Source organism: Perca flavescens, chromosome 16 (genome assembly GCF_004354835.1).
Source record: "Perca flavescens isolate YP-PL-M2 chromosome 16, PFLA_1.0, whole genome shotgun sequence".
Classification (NCBI taxonomy): domain Eukaryota; kingdom Metazoa; phylum Chordata; class Actinopteri; order Perciformes; family Percidae; genus Perca; species Perca flavescens.
In genome coordinates, this window is record NC_041346.1 from 32,811,889 (window position 1) to 32,835,623 (window position 23,735).

Here is a 23,735-nt window from a genome sequence, read left to right on the forward strand (position 1 = left end):
GACACTAGCTCAGACTGCAGGACACACCTGACTACAGGAGACACTAGCTCAGACTGGAGGACACACCTGACTACAGGAGACACTAGCTCAGACTGGAGGACACACCTGACTACAGGAGACATCAGCTCAGACTGGAGGACACACCTGACTACAGGAGACACTAGCTCAGACTGCAGGACACACCTGACTACAGGAGACACTAGCTCAGACTGGAGGACACACCTGACTACAGGAGACACTAGCTCAGACTGGAGGACACACCTGACTACAGGAGACATCAGCTCAGACTGGAGGACACACCTGACTACAGGAGACACTAGCTCAGACTGGAGGACACACCTGACTACAGGAGACACTAGCTCAGACTGGAGGACACACCTGACTACAGGAGACATCAGCTCAGACTGGAGGACACACCTGACTACAGGAGACATCAGCTCAGACTGGAGGACACACCTGACTACAGGAGACACTAGCTCAGACTGGAGGACACACCTGACTACAGGAGACACTAGCTCAGACTGGAGGACACACCTGACTACAGGAGACACTAGCTCAGACTGGAGGACACACCTGACTACAGGAGACACTAGCTCAGACTTGAGGACATACCTGACTACAGGAGACACTAGCTCAGACTGGAGGACACACCTGACTACAGGAGACACTAGCTCAGACTGCAGGACACACCTGACTACAGGAGACATCAGCTCAGACTGGAGGACACACCTGACTACAGGAGACACTAGCTCAGAGTGCAGGACACACCTGACTACAGGAGACACTAGCTCAGACTGGAGGACACACCTGACTACAGGAGACACTAGCTCAGACTGGAGGACACACCTGACTACAGGAGACATCAGCTCAGACTGGAGGACACACCTGACTACAGGAGACACTAGCTCAGACTGGAGGACACACCTGACTACAGGAGACACTAGCTCAGACTGGAGGACACACCTGACTACAGGAGACACTAGCTCAGACTGGAGGACACACCTGACTACAGGAGACATCAGCTCAGACTGGAGGACACACCTGACTACAGGAGACACTAGCTCAGACTGGAGGACACACCTGACTACAGGAGACACTAGCTCAGACTGGAGGACACACCTGACTACAGGAGACACTAGCTCAGACTGCAGGACACACCTGACTACAGGAGACATCAGCTCAGACTGGAGGACACACCTGACTACAGGAGACACTAGCTCAGACTGCAGGACACACCTGACTACAGGAGACATCAGCTCAGACTGGAGGACACACCTGACTACAGGAGACATCAGCTCAGACTGGAGGACACACCTGACTACAGGAGACACTAGCTCAGACTGGAGGACACACCTGACTACAGGAGACACTAGCTCAGACTGCAGGACACACCTGACTACAGGAGACATCAGCTCAGACTGGAGGACACACCTGACTACAGGAGACACTAGCTCAGACTGGAGGACACACCTGACTACAGGAGACACTAGCTCAGACTTGAGGACATACCTGACTACAGGAGACACTAGCTCAGACTGGAGGACACACCTGACTACAGGAGACACTAGCTCAGAGTGCAGGACACACCTGACTACAGGAGACACTAGCTCAGAGTGCAGGACACACCTGACTACAGGAGACACTAGCTCAGACTGGAGGACACACCTGACTACAGGAGACACTAGCTCAGAGTGCAGGACACACCTGACTACAGGAGACACTAGCTCAGAGTGCAGGACACACCTGACTACAGGAGACATCAGCTCAGACTGGAGGACACACCTGACTACAGGAGACACTAGCTCAGACTGGAGGACACACCTGACTACAGGAGACATCAGCTCAGACTGGAGGACACACCTGACTACAGGAGACACTAGCTCAGACTGGAGGACACACCTGACTACAGGAGACACTAGCTCAGACTGTAGTATATATAGTTGGTGCGGTTTGAGTACGAATCACGTTCTCACCACAAACGAACCTCTCCAGAGTTGGGTTGAAAGCGTACCGAGACCACCTCTTCAAGCAGGTCTTGGTACACCTCGTTGGTCCGCTTTTGGTGCGCACCAGAGTTTGATTCCAACGTTCTCGCCTGCCCAAACGAACCACACCAGCGGGACAAACAAACTCTAGTTCGATTCAACCAAACTAAAGGCTGTCGGTGTGAAAATGCCCTCAGACTCAGGGAGACATTATCATAGTCTCTTACTCACCACTCAGCTAAGAGAGAGTATTAGGGGCTGGTATGGAGGGTTCAACATTAACTTTGTGCCCACCATCCAAATGGATAGTGAATGTTAAAAAAAAAATGTTTGGCTGGTGAGGCTAGCAAATCTACCATTGTACCGATGTTGAACCCTGCTGGTACATGTGTTGAAGGGGAGTGGGAGGATGGTTGGTGGGCTGGTCTGGGTCTCAAACGTTATACTGTTTCTTCTCTTCATTCTGCATCATTTATAGACCGATGACTTTGCATTCATCTCCTACAACGATCAACCTCCAGGATGTGATGCTATTGCTGAATTTGGTCACAGTAAAGGTGAGTAGAGAAAGCATCCCTCTCACAGGAAACATCTCTCTGAACCTCCATCAGGTTTTCATCACAGAGGACAGAGGCTGCTCAGTGTGATGTCATACTTCTTGTATGTAATGACATCATCATCTCGGTAATCTTATCAATGATCTGTGACTCCTGTTTGTTCAACTCCTCCAGCTTCTGTCTTTGGATCATTTAAATGAGATCTGTGTTTACATCAGATCATAGTGATGCATTCAAGTGAACTAAATCAAAACGCAGAGTGACTCCTGCTGATAAAAAACTCTAAAAGTAACACCAGAGCAACAACAGAGCTCAGAGACATCTGGAGCTGGAGGATCCCTCCATCAGATAACAGATCTCAGTAACATCTGGAGCTGGAGGATCCCTCCATCAGATAACAGATCTCAGTAACATCTGGAGCTGGAGGATCCCTCCATCAGATAACAGATCTCAGTAACATCTGGAGCTGGAGGATCCCTCCATCAGATAACAGATCTCATTCTCTATATGAACACAGTCAGGATTTTACATTTTAGGATTTTTAAACAATCATCAGTCTATCAGCCAATAGTTGTCTGTCTATCGGTTGATGTTTCAGGAGTTGTGATGATGGATAAAACCACAGGAGTCTGGCTCTTACACAGCGTACCACGATTCCCTTATGAAAGAGATCAAAATAAGTTCTACCCACCCAGCGGAGTAAAGAATGCTCAGACGTTTATCTGTGTAACATTCAACTACGACCAGTTCAACGATATAGGTAATGTTATTAGTTACATCATATTTATGGTCTATGGTTGATTTGAATATGATGTTAATGTTGTCTTGTTGTATTATTTGAAGGTGAACATCTCCTGGACATCAATGCTTTCACATTTGATGATCATATTCCAAACAACTTCCATGATAGCCTTCAGAACCTTAGGAGGACTGAAAATAACAACAGGCACCCCCCAAAAAATAAAGTAATTATCAAGAAGCTGAAATCAGCAGGATTAACATCAACAGGATTAAAAGGAATAGAGTTCTCTAGCTTTGCTAAACAACTGTATCAAGGTGAGATATCTGCATGACAGTTTAAAAAGTCCAAATTTAAATGTGTGTAGCTGCTGAAGATCACTGACTTCATGCTTCAATAGTTTTCAGAAAGGAAACCTCCCAAATGTTCTTATTAAAGAGACTATGTGTGTTCATATAACATTAGATTTAGGTTTTTAGTCTAAATAACTGTCTGTGAATGTCAGGAAAACCTGGCTCACATGTGAAGAAGATTACACACACTGACTATTCTCCTGTTTGGTTGTTTTCAGCACCAATAAAGAGGAAACTTGATGACAACATACCTGGTAACAAAATGTTATTCTCAGTCTCACTTTCTTTCTACCTTTGCATGAAGTACTGTTAATGCAAATGACTGCAGGTTAAAGGTCCAATATGTAACATTTCTGCATTAAAATGTCTAAAAATGACTTAATCCTGGCTCACATGTGAAGAAGATTACACACACTGACTATTCTACTGTTTGTTTTGTTGTTTTTCTGTAGAGGTGGACCTTTCAAGATTTGGTAAGAAATGTTATTCATCTCAGTTATTTTATTTTTACATTTTGTTTTATTTTATTTTGTTCTTACTTTATATTCTTCTGTGTAATATCAACAACAGCATTGAACGGTCAGGATGTAGACAGTGTCTGTAACATGACTGGTATGTTGTTGTTCTTGCAGATGAAGATCTTTACCTCGCTATTACAAAGAAATACGGGACTGATGTGAGAGTCCAGACCTGGGGCTGCCAGAAAGATCGGGACGGTTCCTACTGCGAGGATAAACAACGCCAAGTGATCAATATTAAATCTGTAAAAACTGATCTGGGTAACGGGGAGGTTAAGTGGAAGAATACATTAGATCATTCCAAGTGGTGTGTAGCTAAAGATGATGATGATGATGATGATGATGATGATGATGATGATAATGATAATAATAATAATAATAATAATAATAATAATAATTATAAGAAGAAGAAGAACCATTTGATCTGCATCGCTGATTTAAACAGAGTCCTCCAATACAAAAGGCCGGGGGGAGCACTGTGCTTTGAACATCAACAGGCAAGTGACCTATTTACAGGTGTTATCGATCAAACTGAGCCTTGCCCAAGTCTAACCACTACCGTTGCCCGTAAGCGTCGCACCACCCATGACCCTAACTGTGACCCTGACTGTGACCCTGACTGTGACCCTGGAGACACTGACTCTGTCTCTAACCCTGGAGACACTGACTCTGTCTCTAACCCTGGAGACACTGACTCTGTCTCTAACCCTGGAGACACTGACTCTGTCTCTAACCCTGGAGACACTGACTCTGACTCTGTCTCTAACGCAGCAGGAGTCCTAGAAGTGATGACAGGGCTCCTACAGATCCCTGATCTCCCCATTATCCCGTCTTTCTGGTAATACATAACAATTATATATAGGCTGCAAGGTATTTGGAACAACCTGCCTGAGTTCCTTCAAAATCTGTGTGCAAGTGTACCCAGGAGAATTGATGCTGTTTAAAAAGCAAAGGATGGTCCCACCAAATATTGATCTGATGTAGATTTCTCTTCTGTTCATTTACTGCATGTTGTTAATTAATGAAAATAAACTGCAAAGCCGCATAAAGCGTTCTTAGTGTGACAGGTTATTGTGATTGTATGTAGGGATTTACACAATGAACATGTATATAATTGCATTTTATAATTTTTTAAATAGCAAATGAATGCAGAATATTTTGAGCTGCAAGACTTATACTCTGTGCATGTTGTGCCAAAGTGATTAAGAAAAACTGTGACAAGGTCCTGCTGTTGTACTCAGATACAGTAGGGGGCGGCATAGACTTAAATGTTGGTTTGTAGCCCGCCATTAAATACAGAAGAAGAAGAGAACTTAAATAAATGTGGGACCTGAGACGATCACATGACTGTTCTTCTGTAACTCCGCAAAGAGAAGCATGAGATCAGTCCGCTGTCAGCTGCAGTGTAACATGTGTGTTTTGACGTCGTTTTCATGTTGTTTTATTAAACCTTTTTGCTTAACTTTCAATTCGACCCCAGCCTCTCCTTTCTCCTCCAGAAATCGAACAACACGTCTTTTAGTATTTCTTAACACTATCATCTTTTCTGCCATGGCGAGCCTGCTTCATGTGTCTGTTCATCATCCAAGTCCCCGTTTTATTTGCTGTCATAGGCGAACAGCGGCCGCACTTAATGCACTCAACAAAGCCGACACATATGTTGTCACTGCCCACCACTTGTTTAAAATGGCTCCATACCTCCGACTTTCCTCCAAACTTGCTCAAAGGTAATTCTCCCGTTTTTCTTTTTTTCTTTACATCCTCAAGCTCCATGTTGCCCTTAAGCTCCACCATACAGCCCGCAGCCCCGGGGTGATGCTGCGAGAGGAGGAGACTCCGCGCATGACACATGTTGCATTTTGTAACTATAGTCCAACTTGTGTAACTTTTTGGACACATTTTTTTACTTTATAAAATATACCTAAATATAGCCTATATAGATACTAGTTCTCGTTATGGCATAGCTTTCTCCCCACCCAATTAGGCTAAAGTAATGATTTAAAAAAAACACAAATGCTTGATCAAGGGCCCGGCCCGGCCCGGCCCAAGGATAGTGGTGGAAAATAACGGCCCGAAGTCGGGCTCGGGCAGAGAATCTAAACTCTAAAACAAAATTAGCTTGTTGTCAGTGGCGATTTCTTTAAGACTGCAAGGGAAGCTCAGCTTCCCCTAAAATGTCTAAAATTTAATGGTCAAATATGTACTATTGTGTTAACATTTTATTGACTAAAATACGTTCATCTCGAAGACGAGTTGGTTCAGAATTGGCTGACTCGATTTCCTTCTCATACGTTCCCGTAGCGTCTCAGTGCATTTCCCCGTTGAAGCCTAGCGTCCGGGGACTTCAATGGGTCTGCTTTGACGGTCATTGGATAAATGCTGCGATTATGTCCCGCCCACGGACGCTCAGCGTCTCTGGGGGTCAATGGAGCAGTGGGCTGGCCTGGACGCTGGGCTTCTGCGTGATGATTGGAGGGTCTGTTGAAGGACTGTATCTCCTTTTGATTGACAGCGATTTTGTCCTATAAAAAGTCACCGAAGCTGTTCAACTTCAAGCAGAGCTCAGCTCAGTCTAGGGATGGGCGATACCACACTTTTAGGATTCGATACGATACCGATACTTTTCTTGCATTTTCATTGATACCAATACCGATACCGTTAATTTCTTATTGGCAATTTTTGTCAGTAAAAATATTCTTACATTTAAGACAAATCACAAGACAAATACGGACCATTTATACAAAATGTATTATGGTCAATACATAATAAAATTAATATAATAAATAAATAACATAAATATGAATGAAATAAATTAAATATGAACAAAAACATACACATTTTCACTTTTCTTATTTCTCAAAAAAAGAAAAAATACCAATCTTGGTAGAAAAAGCTAAAAGGAAAAAAAAAAAAACTAATACATCATGACAATGTTATGTTTCAAACCTCTTTGTAGAAGTAAATATATAACACTAACATGTCCAGGTAAGAGGACTAATCAACCAGATTAACTCAGAACACCTGTCTGGGTGTTCAGGGCCTTTAAATGAAGTGTAATCCATGGGGGGGTAGGACTTTCCTGAAATGTAGGCGAGATGTGTATGATAGCTAGCTCATAACCTTCACCGTGTGTTTTAAAACCTGTTGTCAACAACTGAATCTGGTCGTAGATCTATCAGCTGCTATTATAGTTTTTCCAGAACTGGTTACACACATTTTTACCAAAACACAAAACCACAAGGACAAAATGGTAAACTCTACAAGTCCCCAAAAATGCACTGCATTCAAAACTGTTACTTCTCTTTCCAAAATGTTTTTTTTGCATAAAAATGACACGGACACACAGACACACACACACCCCATAAGTCCACATAGAGTCTAAAGATACTATATTACACAGGCTTTGTATTCTGCAGACCTCTCTACCTCTGTCCCCTTTTTAAAACTCCCTCGCCCCTCCCCTCCATGAAGTACAGCTGACGGTGCGTCTCGCCAGTCCTCGGGATTTAATCCAAAATTCTCTTTTGAGACATTGCTAAGTAACACTGATAGATATGCTAGAAACTCATTTGTCGTTGTGTGTGGCTGTGCAACACGTTCTCACACCAATCTCGTAAAATAAGGACGCTTGGTCAGGTGCCTTTGTCAGTTCTTATTGACGCTAAAAGTCTCCTTTAGCAATTTAAGTAAACACGCTTGGTCTGCACTATTTGCGTCCCTTTTGACGCAGTTATGTTAAAGCGCCCATATTCTGCTCATTTTCAGGTTCAGGTTGTATTTTAAGGTTGTACCAGAATAGGTTTACATGGTTTAATTTTCAAAAAACATCATATTTTTGTTGTACTGCACATTGCTGCAGCTCCTCTTTTCACCCTGTGTTCAGCTCTCTGTTTTAGCTACAGAGTGAGACCTCTTTTCTTCTTCTGTACTATCTTTGATTGCACTCGCACATGCTCAGTAGCTCAGATCGTAGATCATGTCAGCTAGCTCCATAGACAGTAAAAGAAAGGCTGTTTCTCCAACTTCAGTCAGTTCCAAGGCAGGATCAGATGGGAGACTTCTTCTAAACCAGGGAGAACATGGAAGTAGTTCTTTTGGACATTATGGTGAACTAGTGTGTGTTGTAGCAGTGCTTTGCTATTGAGAACGAGCTAGCATGCTAACAGTTAGCCCCCTAGCCCCCTGGTTTCGGGTAGTGATGTAGAAATCCGTGCAGATTGTGACCAGCTCACCAGGAGACTGAAGGAGGACACATTCAGAAACCAGATCTCACTCACAACACCATGGATGGGTTTATTAAAGTCTGTATGAAGCACCAGAGACACAAAATAACACCCCAAATCCCAGAAAGGGATTTTTTCATAATATGGGCACTTTAAGGAAAAGGTTGTGGGTTATGGAGGAAATATTTATTCATAATTCAAATTGAAAGTCCAAAGAGAAATTTAAAGTCCAAAGGGAAAACAAAGCGAGATCAAATTAAAAATATTTTTAAAATTTTCCATTTGGCTTTTGAATTTAATATTTGGCTTTTGAATTTCAATTTATCATTGGATTTTAATTTCCACTTAAACATTACTCCACAGCACAGCGGAGTAGCTAACGTTAGATGCTAGTCTCACATAGCCAGACATTACTCCACAGCACAGCAGAGTAGCTAACGGTAGATGCTGGCTATATTGACAGTCATAAAAGCCCGTGCTCACGCGGAGCTCTGTAACCAACTAACAGACACACTTTTTCGGCTTAAAATTACAGTATGAACCGCTAAAAACACAACAACCTCACTGTCCTCTCCACACGCCACTCAGGCACACTTCCTCGGCTTAGAATTACAATACGAAACGCTAAAAATACCACTACCTTGCCGACGGAACACACTTCATTGGCTTAGAATTACGGCAACAATCGCTAAACACACTGCAAACTCACAGTCCTCTCGTTCCGATTTACAGCCCCCCTCTCGTGGCTTAAAATAACTCACCGTTGTCGGCTCCAGCAGCTGAAGAGGCTACACGCTGTAAACAGCCATGGGCTGCCCGGTAACGTTAACAGTTAGCAGGGTTAGCATGGCGGCGTTAGCCAGGACCAGTCGGGATCACTTTACTGGCTATGTCTCAATTGTTTTTGCGAGTAACCAACTCGGTTACTCTAGCTATATAATTCAATGTGAGTACACAAATGTTGAAATGACAAAAAATGCCCATCCCTAGTAGCTGTGATAAATTAGCCTGAAGCTAATGCTAACCTGTTCAGGAGGAAATAAGCCAACTCTGCGTCCTTTTGGGCTCTAAGCTGTCTCCATCTTTCAAATACATCTCCAATATTTACCAGGGGGTTGTTACGTCTCTGGTCACGCAACTCTTAGAAACATGCTGTTTTCTTTTTTTATGTCATGTAGAATCTATCTCTGTTGATCCTGTTGGTTTGTTTGCTGCTTTCATGGCTGTACTACCGTTACAGCTGTAGCGCGCTGGGTTTATGTTTTTACAGGTATATCTGGCAACCCGGCCTGCCTGTCAAACTAGGCCGTTGATAACAACACACAGATCAAAACATAAAAATAAATTCCGTCACGGAATGTAAATTTCAAAAAGAAAAATACTGAAATTAGCATTGTTGTCAGAAAAGATAGTATTTCAGTTTAACAGGTTTCCTTAATATCTGATGAGGCTTTGGTGTCATTTTTGGATTTATTACAGTACAAATATTACATATTGGACCTTTAACATTGCCTTTTCATTTGGACTTGACACATGTCAATGTAAATGAGGAGGCGTGGCCCAAAGGCTGGTGGGAGGGTCTGAAACCAAAGGGGTGCAGAGGCACCTTATGAGCAGCAGGGGGAGCTTACTGCTGAGGAGCACACTGTTAAGCATCTGTCTGCAGATTCACCACTAGGCTGGCTCTGGTTTCACATGATAGAAAATGATGATGTAAGCTAAACACAAACTACATTTCATGCAACAACCGTGAAGTTTTCATGTAGTTACTATAATTGGGCCCGTGTTAGTGAGGACTAGATTAGGACTGGATTTAAAGCTGATTCTGGTTCCCAACTTCGCCCCAGGTGTGTCTGTTTAAAACACAACTCAGACAACTTCTCTCTTTTGATGTTATATTTAATTAAGCAACAGTAGAAACATGGGTGTGGGTAGCTCTGCTTACGTGTGTTTGGCCTATTTGTGAAAAAATAACACTGATGATAGGCTAACTGGCCTATAGGTAAGGTAGTCACTAAGGTAGCCATCCACAGATAGTTAATAAGCATTCACTCTGCCACGTGTAACATTAAAACACGATTTATAAAATAATGTCACCTAATATTTGAATAGCTTAGTATTCTATGCAATAATAAACGTTTATAAAGGCTTAAGGCCACCCTACTAGAATGACACATGTAGGTTATGTTTGTGTGGAAAGCCCGAATTTATGAAGCAGCTGTAGGAAGGCATTCGGAAAGGTCAACAGATGAGGTCATCAGCTCACACGGGACAACAAGCGCAAGTTAAGATGTTCAATGTGTTAACCTCTCCTGACTGTGGTCAGAGAACCAGGGGAGATTGGTTACCTCCAGGGCCCACATTATAACATGAATAATGTCAGGTTAAAATCCTGTTTCTGGTGAGACAATGAATGAACTTGGCTTTCAGTACACACTGTGTACAAAACTTACCAACTCTACTCTGGTTGCATCCATAGCCTAGCTACAACACGTTTGCTTCCTCTAGCTCTCTTCCACAGCCACACTAAAGGAGCTGCAGCACCCTTATACAACAAATGTCTTATGCTGATGTGACCGAGCCCGACCCTGACCATAATTTCTAAATATCTGTCCGAACCCAGCTTTGTTCGGGTATCCATGCCTTACACATTATATTAGGCCCAGTTTAACATGCAAGTATGCAGTAGGGGTCCCTGTTCCTTCTCTCTCAGTTAAGGGGTCCTTGGCTTACAAAAAAAAAAAAAAAAACATTAGAGCCCTGTGCTAGAGAATCCAAGAAAACCAGAGAAAGAGAGGAGGGTTATTGTAAACTGTGACGAGCCTCCAGTGGTCAGAGTGTAACGACAGTAAGAGAGAAATCAAGAATCAGGGAGACTCGACTGGTGATAAGTCAGCTTTATTTCAGATCTTATTCCCGAGCCATCAGCTTCTGCTTCTTCAGCTTCTTCTGTGAAACCTGCAGAAGAAAAAAATAAAATAACTCAGAGTTAAGACCCGCCCACACACAAAAGAAGTCAGCATGTTTCAACCAATCAGCTGCTCAGATTCAATGGTTAGTTTCATGGTTTATCTGAAGGTCTCCTAAGATGTCATCATTGCAGCTTCACACACAAATCACTAAATAAACAGAAAACATGCAGTAACCTTGTTAAATATAATAAACAGATTATTAAAGTGTTCTCAGTATTCTGATCGTGTTTATTCGCTCCGACAATTTCTGTCGGCCACCGACTGTTTCAGAGATTAAACACGTCCACGCTGTCCTTTTAAGTATAAAAACAAACTAAATGTTAGCAAGTGATCCTGTCCCAGCTGTACAGATGATGTCCGACTTAAGTCACATCACTAAAGAAACTCAGATTTGTGTTAGATGTGTAAATATCAGCAGAAAACTGCTCTTTAAAAATGTAACTAGTCACTTTTATTAGTGATGCCTTTTATGTTCAATTTGTTGCGCAAGTTTTTGTAGACTCTTTCCAAAATATTAATCACTTTCTTCAACATTTTAGCCAAGTCGGTTGTATTTTAGCAGATCTGAGAACACCAATAATATCTGTTTATTGTAATGTCGTTATGGTTGATCTAAAGATATATAAAAGGTGTTCTGACCTTCTTCTTCTGGGCCACCTCCTCCTCTGGTTTGGGGACGATCTGCTCCTTCTCCGTGAGGATCATCTCGATGTGGCACGGCGAGCTCATGTACGGGTTGATGCGGCCGTGGGCGCGGTACGTGCGGCGCCTCATCTTTGGAGCCTTGTTCACCTGGATGTGCTCGATGACCAGAGAGTCCACATCCAGACCCTGGAACACAGGAGAACCAATCAGAAACACAGGGGAACCAATCAGAAAGACAGGGGAGCAGAGGAACCAATGAGAAACACAGGGGAGCAGAGGAACCAATGAGAAACACAGGGGAACCAATGAGAAAACACAGGGGAACCAATCAGAAAGACAATCAGAAAGACAGGGGAACCAATCAGAAAGACAGGGGAACCAATCAGAAAGACAGGGGAACCAATCAGAAAGACAGGGGAACCAATCAGAAAGACAGGGGAACCAATGAGAAACACAGGGGAGCAGAGGAACCAATGAGAAACACAGGGGAGCAGAGGAACCAATGAGAAACACAGGGGAGCAGAGGAACCAATGAGAAACACAGGGGAACCAATGAGAAACACAGGGGAACCAATCAGAAACACAGGGGAACCAATCAGAAACACAGGGGAACCAATCAGAAACACAGGGGTAGCAGGGGAACCAATCAGAAACACAGGGGTAGCAGGGGAACCAATCAGAAACACAGGGGTAGCAGGGGAACCAATCAGAAACACAGCTCAGTTTGGGCACTGGCTGGAGTTGTAAAGCTGACAGCATAGCTTCACTTAAATGTTCTTAAACGGAGGTTTTAACTTCACCCTAAAATGGTCATGAATCTATGAGAGTAAGTTGTTTATGAATGAAGCTGTTGCTGTGTTTGTCCAATCAGCAGCAAACATCCCTGCAGACCCCCCCCCAAAAGCTCCCTGTTCTTTCAGAAAGTAAGGGAGCTTGCACACTGCCTGGGCCCCCATGTTAGCAGGTTAGAGCTTGCACACCGCAAGCCTGTTGGAAGCATTTCCAGGCAAAAATAGAGTACTAAAAGATGTTTGTATGTCATTTTGACACAAATACATCTAATAAAATGATGTTTGAAAGTCTGGAGGTTTTCACATCCCTCCCTGGGAAGACGTCACCTACAGCTTTTTAATCAAGGAGGAGAGGGATGCTGGACTGTTTTTTACATTTTAACCATTTAGCAAAATATGTTGCACTCCTTTTTAAATTATATTTCATTTGGATTCTGTTAAAACAATAACATGGACTTCATTATCTTAGGAAAGGGAACTGAAACAAATGCAATATGTACAAAACAAATTTACAAAAACAAAGATGTTGACAAAATAAAGTTTAACACGCCATTTTCATTTTATCAATGGGAAACATCCACGTGTATAGACGAGGCCAGCAGCAGCAGCAGCAGCGCTGCGTCAGACACGTTTCTGTGTGTAAAGAGGCAGGAGGCTTTAGTCTAGGGCTGGGTAATATAGAGACTAGATATCATCTTGGATTTTGGTGTCTATTCCTGGTTTTAAAGACTGCATTACAGTAAAGTGATGTACTTTTCTATACTATACTTTTCTCTATTATTTGCCTTTTCCTCCCCCATACTTAGACATTATGTCCACATTACTGATGATTATTTAACTAAAATCTAAGTGTGAAGATATTTTGTTAAAGCACCAACTGTCAACCCTAGAATATCACCTCAACATGGATAGAGGTATTTGGTCAAGAATATGACGTGATATCAGATTTTCTCCCCATCGCCCAGCCCTACCTTAGCCTCTCGGCTCAGGGACTCTTCCTCTAATGAACAGTGTGACTCAGTGAAGAGCAGATCGCTCAGATTCAACGTTTTATTTTCAGTTGATTCAAAGGTGTCCTAAGTCATCATCACTGCAGTCTGCTTCACGCGAGAGCCACACCGTCACACTAACAGACCTGTGATGTAATGAAGGGTAGTGTGTGTGTGACCTGTGATGTAATGAATGTATGTATATATGGTGTGTGTGTGTGTGTGTGTGTGTGTGTGTGTGTGTGTGTGTGTGTGTGTGTGTGTGTGTGTGTGTGTGTGTGTGTGTGTGTGTGTACCTTCAGCTCGGCGTTGCTCTCGGCGTTCTTCAGCATGTGGAGGAGGAACTCGGCGCTCTTCTTGGGCCAGCGGCCCTGAGTCCAGCCAAACTGTTTGGCCTGAAAAACAAGAAGAAGAAAAAGTTTAAAAGACTGTTGTTGTTGTTCTTCTTCAGGGTGAACTGCAGACAGTTTATCCACCAGAAGCTGCTCAGATTTAAAGATTAGTTTCATCTTTAATTCAAAGGTGTCCTAAGATCATCATCATTGCAACTTTTAAAAACACAGGGTTCCCCCCAAGATTCTGAAAAGGTAAATATATGACTGACAACTAGGGGGGAATTTAAAGCCAACTTCACAGCCATAGAACAGAGAATCTGGATTATTAGCACACAGAGACAGAAGACACACAGAGACAGAGAGACACACACAGACAGAAAGAGACACACACAGACAGAAAGAGACACAGAGAGAGAGACACACAGAGAGAGAGACACACAGACAGAGAGAGACACACAGACAGAGAGACACACAGAGAGAGAGAGACACACAGAGAGAGAGACACACAGAGAGAGAGAGACACACAGACAGAGAGACACACAGACAGAGAGAGACACACACAGAGAGAGACACACACAGAGAGACACACACACAGAGACAGACACACACACACAGAGACAGACACACACACAGAGAGAGACACACACACAGAGACAGACACACACAGAGAGAGAGACACACACACAGAGACAGACACACACAGAGACAGACACACACAGAGACAGACACACACAGAGACAGACACACACACAGAGACAGACACACACACAGAGACAGACACACACAGAGACAGACACACACACAGAGACAGACACACACACAGAGACAGACACACACACAGACAGACACACACACACAGAGACAGACACACACACAGAGACAGACACACAGAGAGAGAGACACAGAGAGAGAGAGACACACGGAGACAGAGACACACACAGAGACAGAGAGACACACACAGAGACAGAAAGAGAGACAGACACACACAGACTAAGATTCAGACCTATTAATTCTGAGAAAATAAAGCATTTATCGAGTAAAGTTCCCTGAGATTTAACAACATTCATGTGAAGTATGTTTGTTCCCCAATAACCAAACGAACACCATTTGGAGTTATTTTGCTACATATAAACACGTCTCGGCCCCAGCAGGGACCCCGTGAACAGCTTTAGTGTCCAGGTAACCCTCTCGTTACCTGAGCACAGCGGCCCACGCCTCCGTTGTAGCGACGGAAAGGAACACACTGGTGCTTGACCACCACGTCCCGCAGGTACTTGTTGGCCTTGCGGATGTGCATGCCCTTGATGGCCTGGGCCGTCTCACGGGTGTTCTGGTGAGAAAAACAAACACACTAAACATCAGAAATGTGTGTGTATGTGTCTCAGTGTGTGTGTCTGTGTGTGCGAAGAACACAAAGTGCACATTCGTTTCAATCAGCCACGTATATATTTCGTGAGCTCTTCATTACCCCTAATATATTTCTTGTATTCCTGTATGTGTGTACTTGTAACTTGCTGCTGTTACTGTATATTTCCAGTTAGAAAAAAAAAAAAATGTCAGAATAGAGTTAAAAGGCGTTTAAGTTGAGAAGAGTAGATATTGATACGTGAGATATTTAACTAAATGTTTAATAGTAACGAGGCTGTTGTCCAGAACAGTGTTCCTCTTTATGTAGAATTTATTTCCTACCAAAAATGTGACATTTGTGTCTCCTTTGGACCTAATCTTGCCTTCCTTCCTTCTACTGTCCTACTTTTTACAAGTCGCTTTTTTCTTCTTAGGTCACTGTTTGTCAAAGTATTGACCTATTCTTGCCTTACTTTCGTCTTTTTTTTTTTTTTTTTTTTTTTTTTTGATTTTGTATCTCTTTCATTAGCATTTTAAAAGGCTGTTTAGTAAATCTGTCGCTGACAGCGCTGTACTGTTCCCGTTTATAGAGACTTTGTTTTCTACCGAAAATGACTTGCGCTGGTCAGGGGGTCCTTGGCTCAAAGAAACTATTAAAAAGGTGGTACATTACTGAAAACAGTTTGAGAACAACTGATCTAATGAACAGTGTGACTCACAGTGAAGATCAGATCGCTCAGATTTAACATTTCATTTTCACAATTGATTCAAAGGTGTCCTAAGTCATCATCACTGCAGCCTGCTTCACGTGAGCCACACCGTTACACTAACAGACCTGAGTGGTGATGTAATGGAGGTGTGTGTGCACGTAAAAGGCATTTAAGTTAAGAGTAAAAGTCTGACAATTTTCTTATTTTAAGCCAGCAGCTTTCTGAACTCTGCTTACATAATCGAGCATTAGAAACTTAAAATGTAAAAGATTTAAATGGTAACTTCTGTTACTCAAGCTGGACCAAACGTTCCCATGTTTTAGTCTCTACGTGACTGATGGGAACAGCAATCTCTGAAACTGGTCCAGTATTTATCCGGACACAAGCTACAATGTAAGTTGATTAGGTTTTCCAGCTTGTATTTACTTTGACAAAAGTTGTCTCGTTGCTGCTGACAGACTCAGATTATTATTCTAAGTGTCTGATAACATTATGGGATGGATCCCTACAGAGATAGACCTTTCTGTTAAAGAGTAAGATCCTTTTTTTTTTAAACAAAAACATCCAGGAAATTGTGTTCACTAAACCCACCAGACTCCATGTAAATAATCAGTAATTTTAGCATCTTAAAACACACTTCATTCAAAGTGGACAGAACGCAAATCAAACTATGAGAAGCCGTTTTGGGTCGTCATTCCACTTTTCCAACCATCACAACTCTAGTTTTGGTTGAAATAAACACAGTTTACTGATTTACATGTGAGAATATGCTGGCTCTATACACGCTAAAAGCAGTGTTTATTTAAAAGGAGTCTGGTTAAGCAGCAAAGTCTTAAAATAAGTCTCTCTGTAGGGATGCTTTCCATAATGTTGTCAGACACTTACATAGGGAGATATGGTCCATGTTGATAAACGAAATAGCCGTTTAAGAGCTCGTTTTCAGCCAACTTCAGACCTCTTACCTTGAAGTGAACCCGGAGGTTGGATCCCCTCGACTTGCATGCTGCAATAAGAAATGCACACTTGAGAATCAGGCAGATATATACACATTAAACGCCTTAAATACTGTGTGGTAGCTCAGGTCTTTCAGTTAATTACATAAGTAATTCAAAGGCGTCCTAAGAAGTCATCGCAGCTGCCACGTTAGGTGCTACAAAGACCCCAAAACATCACGTTACTCACATTTAGTCGGGTTCTCGGGGTCGAGAGAGTAGCGGACCATTTTCAGATATCTAGAAGATCAGGAAAAAACGTAAAATTAATATAAAATAAGTCGGTAAAAAGCTCAGCAGTACGTTAAGTCAGTGTTGGCTAAAGATTCGGCAATAATAACAGCCACAAATACCTCGAAAATTAAGCAGAAACACTAGTTAACATTGTAGAACACATGGGACATGTTAAGTACAAAAATGAGCGTTTTTACACAGTAGTTTGGTGCAGCTAAAATCGACACGGAACCAGCCGTTTACGGCACTAATAACACCCACAGATAACGCGAGAATTACCCCAAAACACCAGTTAACACGGTAGAACGCATGGAACGTGTCAAGTACAGAAATTAGCGTTCAAACACAGTAGTTTTGTGCAGTTATATCGGCACACGGAGCCAACATGGCGGGAAGCTAACGTGATAGCCACCAAACCGGCTTCCCCTACAAAAATGACATTAAATCTAAATTCCCGCCACCAAACGCAGAAATCTAACATCACGGAAAGTGTTTACATGTTGTTAACAAAGAGCAGTGGGTAAAAGAAGCAGGATGGTGAAGATTTAGATGAGATTTAACGTAGATTGTTGTTTTCATATGCGGGACTGTTCTCCTACCTCTGAGGCCGCGGAAGGAAGAGGAAGTTCCGGGGACAGCGCTCCGCTTTTTCTGCCTAATGGAAGGTTTACCGCCCCCTGGCGGCCGGGCGGAAGAGGCGCCTGGACAACATCCGGGACCTTCAGTTATAATGGCAATATGTAATACTGACAGCTAGCGGTTAAAAAGGCTACTGAAACTGTAGAGCTTTGTTTCCCTGAAACCTCTGACTAAATGTAAGTTTGCAGGGCTCCCCCCCCCCCCCAAAAAAAGGATCATAGATTGGTGGCGGGTTAGGGAATAGGGGTGTTTCATTAATATTATTATTATTAGTGTTTTTGTTGTTATTAATAGGATTTAATAATAGATTTTAATAATACATTTGACACATGGCACTGACAATTCAACCAAATACAAAGTATTTATTCAATTTCCGCATGGGGGTCTGGGGGAGCATTAAACTCTTCATTTCCTGCATTCTGGTGAATTTGTATGCACCTATTTATACCTTTTTCTGAATCAATTTATGTTGGAAATCTTTATGTAAAGGGAAAAATAGATTATAATCCAAATATAAAAACATAATGGAATATATTGCAGTAAGGCTCTCAGGCATTCTGTATTGCTTTCAACTATTTATTCTCCTGTAGATCAGCTTTTCTAATTATATCTGAGTCAGCACACGTGTAGCCTACAGGCATCATTTACTCTTCCCTCTTTTGCATCTTTTGTTGAGGAAGTAACCTCCTTAAATGTGCATATGACAATTATTCACGTCAGTGATACATTAATTCATTTTAATGAATTAATAAAGCCCTGGACTGTAATATTTCAGATTCGTTTGAGCAAGATTTCTGCTCATGTTCAAAACGTTGTGCACATTCAAAATAGATCTGTGTCATCTGAGTTTTGGAGGAGTCGTGATATTTTGAGAAAAATAAAGTTATAATAGTCACTATATTTCAGAAAATAATCTACCTGCACCATAGTCTGCTGTGCAGTACGTGATATCTCTGCTGATAGGGTAGATCTCAGACCGTCTGACAGACTCAGAGCCCCGTCTGGGTCTCTGGTCTCTGAATGAGACAATGTTTAGGGAAGTGTCTGTACGCTGCTCTTTGCTTTTTTTTCATTGGTTGTTGCGTTAAATCTTACCCAGATACAATAGTGCTATTTTCTGATTGGCTATTGTGTAGCCCCTTTCTTTTTTTGATTGGCTGATAAGTGGCAGTATTATGTATATATATTTTGTTATTATTTTCATAAGTTTGTGCATTTGTTGTTCACGTGCTATCATTGCTTATCTGAATTTGTGTAAACTACATTTTGTCAATAAAAAAATAAAAATAAAATAAAAAGCTACTGTAGTCCAAATTCAAAATACTGGAAAGAAAGTAAGAGTTTTATCACATACTGTACTTGTTTAACTCTCCTGTTGTATTCGGATCAAATTTGACACATTTTCAAAAAGTCACTATATCAAAAAATGTGGGTTTCTTTCAGCAAATTGTCAAAAAAATTAACGTGGTCCCCTAATACTGTATCTGAAGTCTCTTTTATATAGACCTTAGTGGTCCCCTAATACTGTATCTGAAGTCTCTTTTACAGTATTAGGGGACCACTAAGGTCTATATAAAAGAGACTTCAGATACAGTATTAGGGGACCACTAAGGTCTATATAAAAGACTTCAGATACAGTATTAGGGGACCACTAAGGTCTATATAAAAGAGACTTCAGATACAGTATTAGGGGACCACTAAGGTCTATATAAAAGAGACTTCAGATACAGTATTAGGGGACCACTAAGGTCTATATAAAAGAGTCTTCATATACAGTATTAGGGGACCACTAAGGTCTATATAAAAGAGACTTCAGATACAGTATTAGGGGACCACTAAGGTCTATATAAAAGAGACTTCAGATACAGTATTAGGGGACCACTAAGGTCTATATAAAAGAGACTTCAGATACAGTATTAGGGGACCACTAAGGTCTATATAAAAGAGACTTCAGATACAGTATTAGGGGACCACTAAGGTCTATATAAAAGACTTCAGATACAGTATTAGGGGACCACTAAGGTCTATATAAAAGAGACTTCAGATACAGTATTAGGGGACCACTAAGGTCTATATAAAAGACTTCAGATACAGTATTAGGGGACCACTAAGGTCTATATAAAAGAGACTTCAGATACAGTATTAGGGGACCACTAAGGTCTATATAAAAGAGACTTCAGATACAGTATTAGGGGACCACTAAGGTCTATATAAAAGAGACTTCAGATACAGTATTAGGGGACCACTAAGGTCTATATAAAAGAGACTTCAGATACAGTATTAGGGGATCAAAGTGGAGTATATTTTCCCTCTCATCCTGTATAAACTAAAGACGTCGGTAACAAAGGAGCCAGAGGTCTGAGGTACTAAAGCAGTTTTTGGTTTATTTGGTGTTTCATGTTGAACCGTGAGACGTTACGTATAAAACCCCGTGTGTTACGCCCACACAGACTCATGCACCACATTGCACTGTAAATAACGAAAACATACAAAAATAAAGATATTATTTACATCTCGCAGTGAAAAACATCCAGAAATTATTTTTTTGGGGGGGCTTTTCATCCCTTTATTTCAGAGTGACAGTGGATAGACAGGAAAGGTGTGAGAGAGAGATGGGGGATGACACGCAGCAAAGGGCCACAGGTCGGACTCGAACCGGGACCGCTGCAAAGGACTCTTACGCTCTTACTGGGTGAGCTAGAAACCCCCCCAGAAATGAATGTGAGGTGAAACAATGACCTGATGTTCCTTTATTTTTACAGTAACAGTCACATCTGTACACATCTGTCTAAACTCTCACGCTGCTGAACCAAACTTCTGTTCAGAGAAGAGGGAGTTTTCTCCCGGGCATTAAAGGATAAATTAATTTCATTTCCAACATTTTCCAACTTTATTTTCCCATGTTTTTGTGTCTAAGTCAGGGGTCTTCAACTGTTTTTTTTTTTTAAGCTAAGGACCCCTTAACTGGAAGAGAGTATACAGTATTGTCTAAAATTAAGTTGCATATTAAACTGAGCCTACAATAACATGTAGGGTAGCCTAAAGCCTTTATACATACCTTTTTTTGTTGTTGCATAGAATACTAAGCTATTACAGTAAAATAGCCTAATGATTGGTGGCATTATTTTATAAATCATGTTTTAATGTTACACATACACGTGGCAGAGTGAATCCTTATGAACTGTATTTTTAGGTGGCTACCTTAGTGACTACCTTCCCTAAAGGCCAGTAAGCAGTGGGGATTTAAATTTGCTATGAATATGTTGGATTCATGTTTGTAATTTTTAAAAAAAACGTTCAATTACAATTACAAGCTGTAATATAACGTTAAACTTACACTTTAGCGTCCACTAAAAGGTCTGTTGTTGCCGCTGACAGACTCAGATTATTATTCTAAGTGTCTGACAACATTATGGGATGGATCCCTACAGAGATAGACCTTTTAGTTAAAGAGTAAGATCCTTTTAGTTTAACATGAAACAGCCCCGAAATCACCATCACCAAACTCCACCAGACTCCATGTAAATAATCAGGACTTTTAGCGTGTATAGAGCCAGCATATCTCCACCAGACTCCATGTAAATAATCAGGACTTTTAGCGTGTATATAGCCAGCATATCTCCACCAGACTCCATGTAAATAATCAGGACTTTTAGCGTGTATAGAGCCAGCATATCTCCACCAGACTCCATGTAAATAATCAGGACTTTTAGCGTGTATAGAGCCAGCATATCTCCACCAGACTCCATGTAAATAATCAGGACTTTTAGCGTGTATAGAGCCAGCATATCTCCACATGTAAATGGGTGAATTAAGGGTTTATTTTAACCAAACCAGAGTGGTGATTGTTGGAACAGTGGAAAGATGAACCAAGACGGCTTTTGATAGTTTTATTTAGTTTCTGTCCACTTTGAATGAAGTGTGTTTTACGATGATAAAAGTCCTGATTATTTACATGGAGTCTGGTGGAGTTTGGCGAACGCAATTTCACGGATGTCAAAAGGCAACAAAAACCTTGAAAACACAACACAAATGTAAAAAAAAAATCATAATTGGAGGGGGTTGTAACCATCAGTCACTTAGACACAAACACATAGGAAAATTAGGTTGCAAAAAAATGAAGTAACCCTTTAAACATTAAACTCTCAGCTGCTGCTCTGCTACATTTCCTCTTGCTGGAGGAATCTTTCCATGTGTAAATCACTGCAGTTCCTCTCTCTTTTTCTCTCTTCTTGCACATAAACTCAACATATCTTCAGGTTTTTGCTGCGTCAGTGTCTGACCCACACAGACACTCGAACACATCGCAGATTATTTCCGTCCAATGAAAACCTTCAGAGGGGAGACGTTGCAGCGATCCGGCCCACAATGCAACACGGTCCTCAGCGTTAGACAGACGTCTGCAGTGTGTAGAAATGATTAAAGAGACCCAGCGATGTCCAGAGACTGAGAGACTCATCCAGATCCTTAAATACCGTCTGATGTCATCAACAACCTGCAACACAAGGACATATTTAGGGATAGGTCATCTATTATTACACCTGTAAGGACATATTTAGGGATAGGTCATCTTTTATTACACCTGTAAGGACATATTTAGGGATAGGTCATCTATTATTACACCTGTAAGGTCATATTTAGGGATAGGTCATCTATTATTACACCTGTAAGGACATATTTAGGGATAGGTAATCTATTATTACACCTGTAAGGTCATATTTAGGGATAGGTAATCTATTATTACACCTGTAAGGTCATATTTAGGGATAGGTCATCTATTATTACACCTGTAAGGTCATATTTAGGGATAGGTCATCTATTATTACACCTGTAAGGTCATATTTAGGGATAGGTCATCTATTATTACACCTGTAAGGTCATATTTAGGGATAGGTCATCTTTTATTACACCTGTAAGGTCATATTTAGGGATAGGTCATCTTTTATTACACCTGTAAGGTCATATTTAGGGATAGGTCATCTATTATTACACCTGTAAGGTCATATTTAGGGATAGGCCATCTATTATTACACCTGTAAGGTCATATTTAGGGATAGGTCATCTATTATTACACCTGTAAGGACATATTTAGGGATAGGTCATCTATTATTACACCTGTAAGGACATATTTAGGGATAGGTCATCTATTATTACACCTGTAAGGTCATATTTAGGGATAGGTCATCTATTATTACACCTGTAAGGACATATTTAGGGATAGGTAATCTATTATTACACCTGTAAGGTCATATTTAGGGATAAGTCATCTATTATTACACCTGTAAGAACATATTTAGGGATAGGTAATCTATTATTACACCTGTAAGGTCATATTCAGGGATAGGTAATCTATTATTACACCTGTAAGGACATATTTAGGGATAGGTAATCTATTATTACACCTGTAAGGACATATTTAGGGATAGGTCATCTATTATTACACCTGTAAGGTCATATTTAGGGATAGGTCATCTATTATTACACCTGTAAGAACATATTTAGGGATAGGTAATCTATTATTACACCTGTAAGGTCATATTCAGGGATAGGTAATCTATTATTACACCTGTAAGGACATATTTAGGGATAGGTAATCTATTATTACACCTGTAAGGTCATATTTAGGGATAGGTAATCTATTATTACACCTGTAAGGTCATATTTAGGGATAGGTCATCTATTATTACACCTGTAAGAACATATTTA

General features: G+C 41.3%; 2 protein-coding genes, 1 long non-coding RNA gene and 5 other non-coding genes across 11 annotated transcripts in view; 1 reads left to right on the top strand and 7 right to left on the bottom strand.

Annotated features, from left to right (window-relative positions):
* The window catches only part of LOC114570782 (uncharacterized), a 645,073-nt gene that overhangs the window by 361,470 nt on the left and 259,868 nt on the right, over positions 1-23,735 (top strand). The gene's annotated exons all lie outside the window — the stretch shown is intronic.
* rpl17 (ribosomal protein L17) lies at positions 11,258-18,058 on the bottom strand. 3 transcript variants are annotated; one of them, XM_028601375.1, is made up of 7 exons: positions 17,990-18,058; positions 17,347-17,396; positions 17,127-17,167; positions 15,303-15,437; positions 14,069-14,167; positions 11,987-12,178; positions 11,258-11,333 (listed from the first exon to the last, which is right to left on the bottom strand). In XM_028601375.1, the coding sequence occupies exons 2-7, from the start codon at positions 17,384-17,386 to the stop codon at positions 11,286-11,288; spliced, it is 555 nt and encodes a 184-aa protein (XP_028457176.1). In that variant the 5' UTR covers positions 17,387-17,396; positions 17,990-18,058; the 3' UTR covers positions 11,258-11,285. The 3 variants fall into 3 exon arrangements, with proteins under 3 accessions (XP_028457176.1, XP_028457177.1, XP_028457178.1); XM_028601376.1 differs by lacking the exon at positions 17,990-18,058 and adding an exon at positions 17,510-17,944; XM_028601377.1 differs by lacking the exon at positions 17,990-18,058 and adding an exon at positions 17,888-17,934.
* On the bottom strand, positions 11,413-11,478 carry LOC114571604 (small nucleolar RNA SNORD58). Its single transcript, XR_003694674.1, has one exon. It is a non-coding gene; the product is annotated as a small nucleolar RNA SNORD58 (small nucleolar RNA).
* LOC114571605 (small nucleolar RNA SNORD58) lies at positions 13,815-13,879 on the bottom strand. Its single transcript, XR_003694675.1, has one exon. It is a non-coding gene; the product is annotated as a small nucleolar RNA SNORD58 (small nucleolar RNA).
* LOC114571602 (small nucleolar RNA SNORD58) lies at positions 14,254-14,320 on the bottom strand. The gene has a single exon (XR_003694672.1). It is a non-coding gene; the product is annotated as a small nucleolar RNA SNORD58 (small nucleolar RNA).
* LOC114571603 (small nucleolar RNA SNORD58) lies at positions 16,186-16,252 on the bottom strand. Its single transcript, XR_003694673.1, has one exon. It is a non-coding gene; the product is annotated as a small nucleolar RNA SNORD58 (small nucleolar RNA).
* On the bottom strand, positions 17,237-17,302 carry LOC114571606 (small nucleolar RNA SNORD58). The gene has a single exon (XR_003694676.1). It is a non-coding gene; the product is annotated as a small nucleolar RNA SNORD58 (small nucleolar RNA).
* Positions 22,461-23,735, bottom strand: part of LOC114570809 (uncharacterized) — a 1,919-nt gene continuing 644 nt past the window's right edge. Inside the window, exon 2 of the long non-coding RNA XR_003694585.1 lies at positions 22,461-22,524. This is a non-coding gene — a long non-coding RNA (uncharacterized LOC114570809). The remainder of the gene's footprint in view (positions 22,525-23,735) is intronic.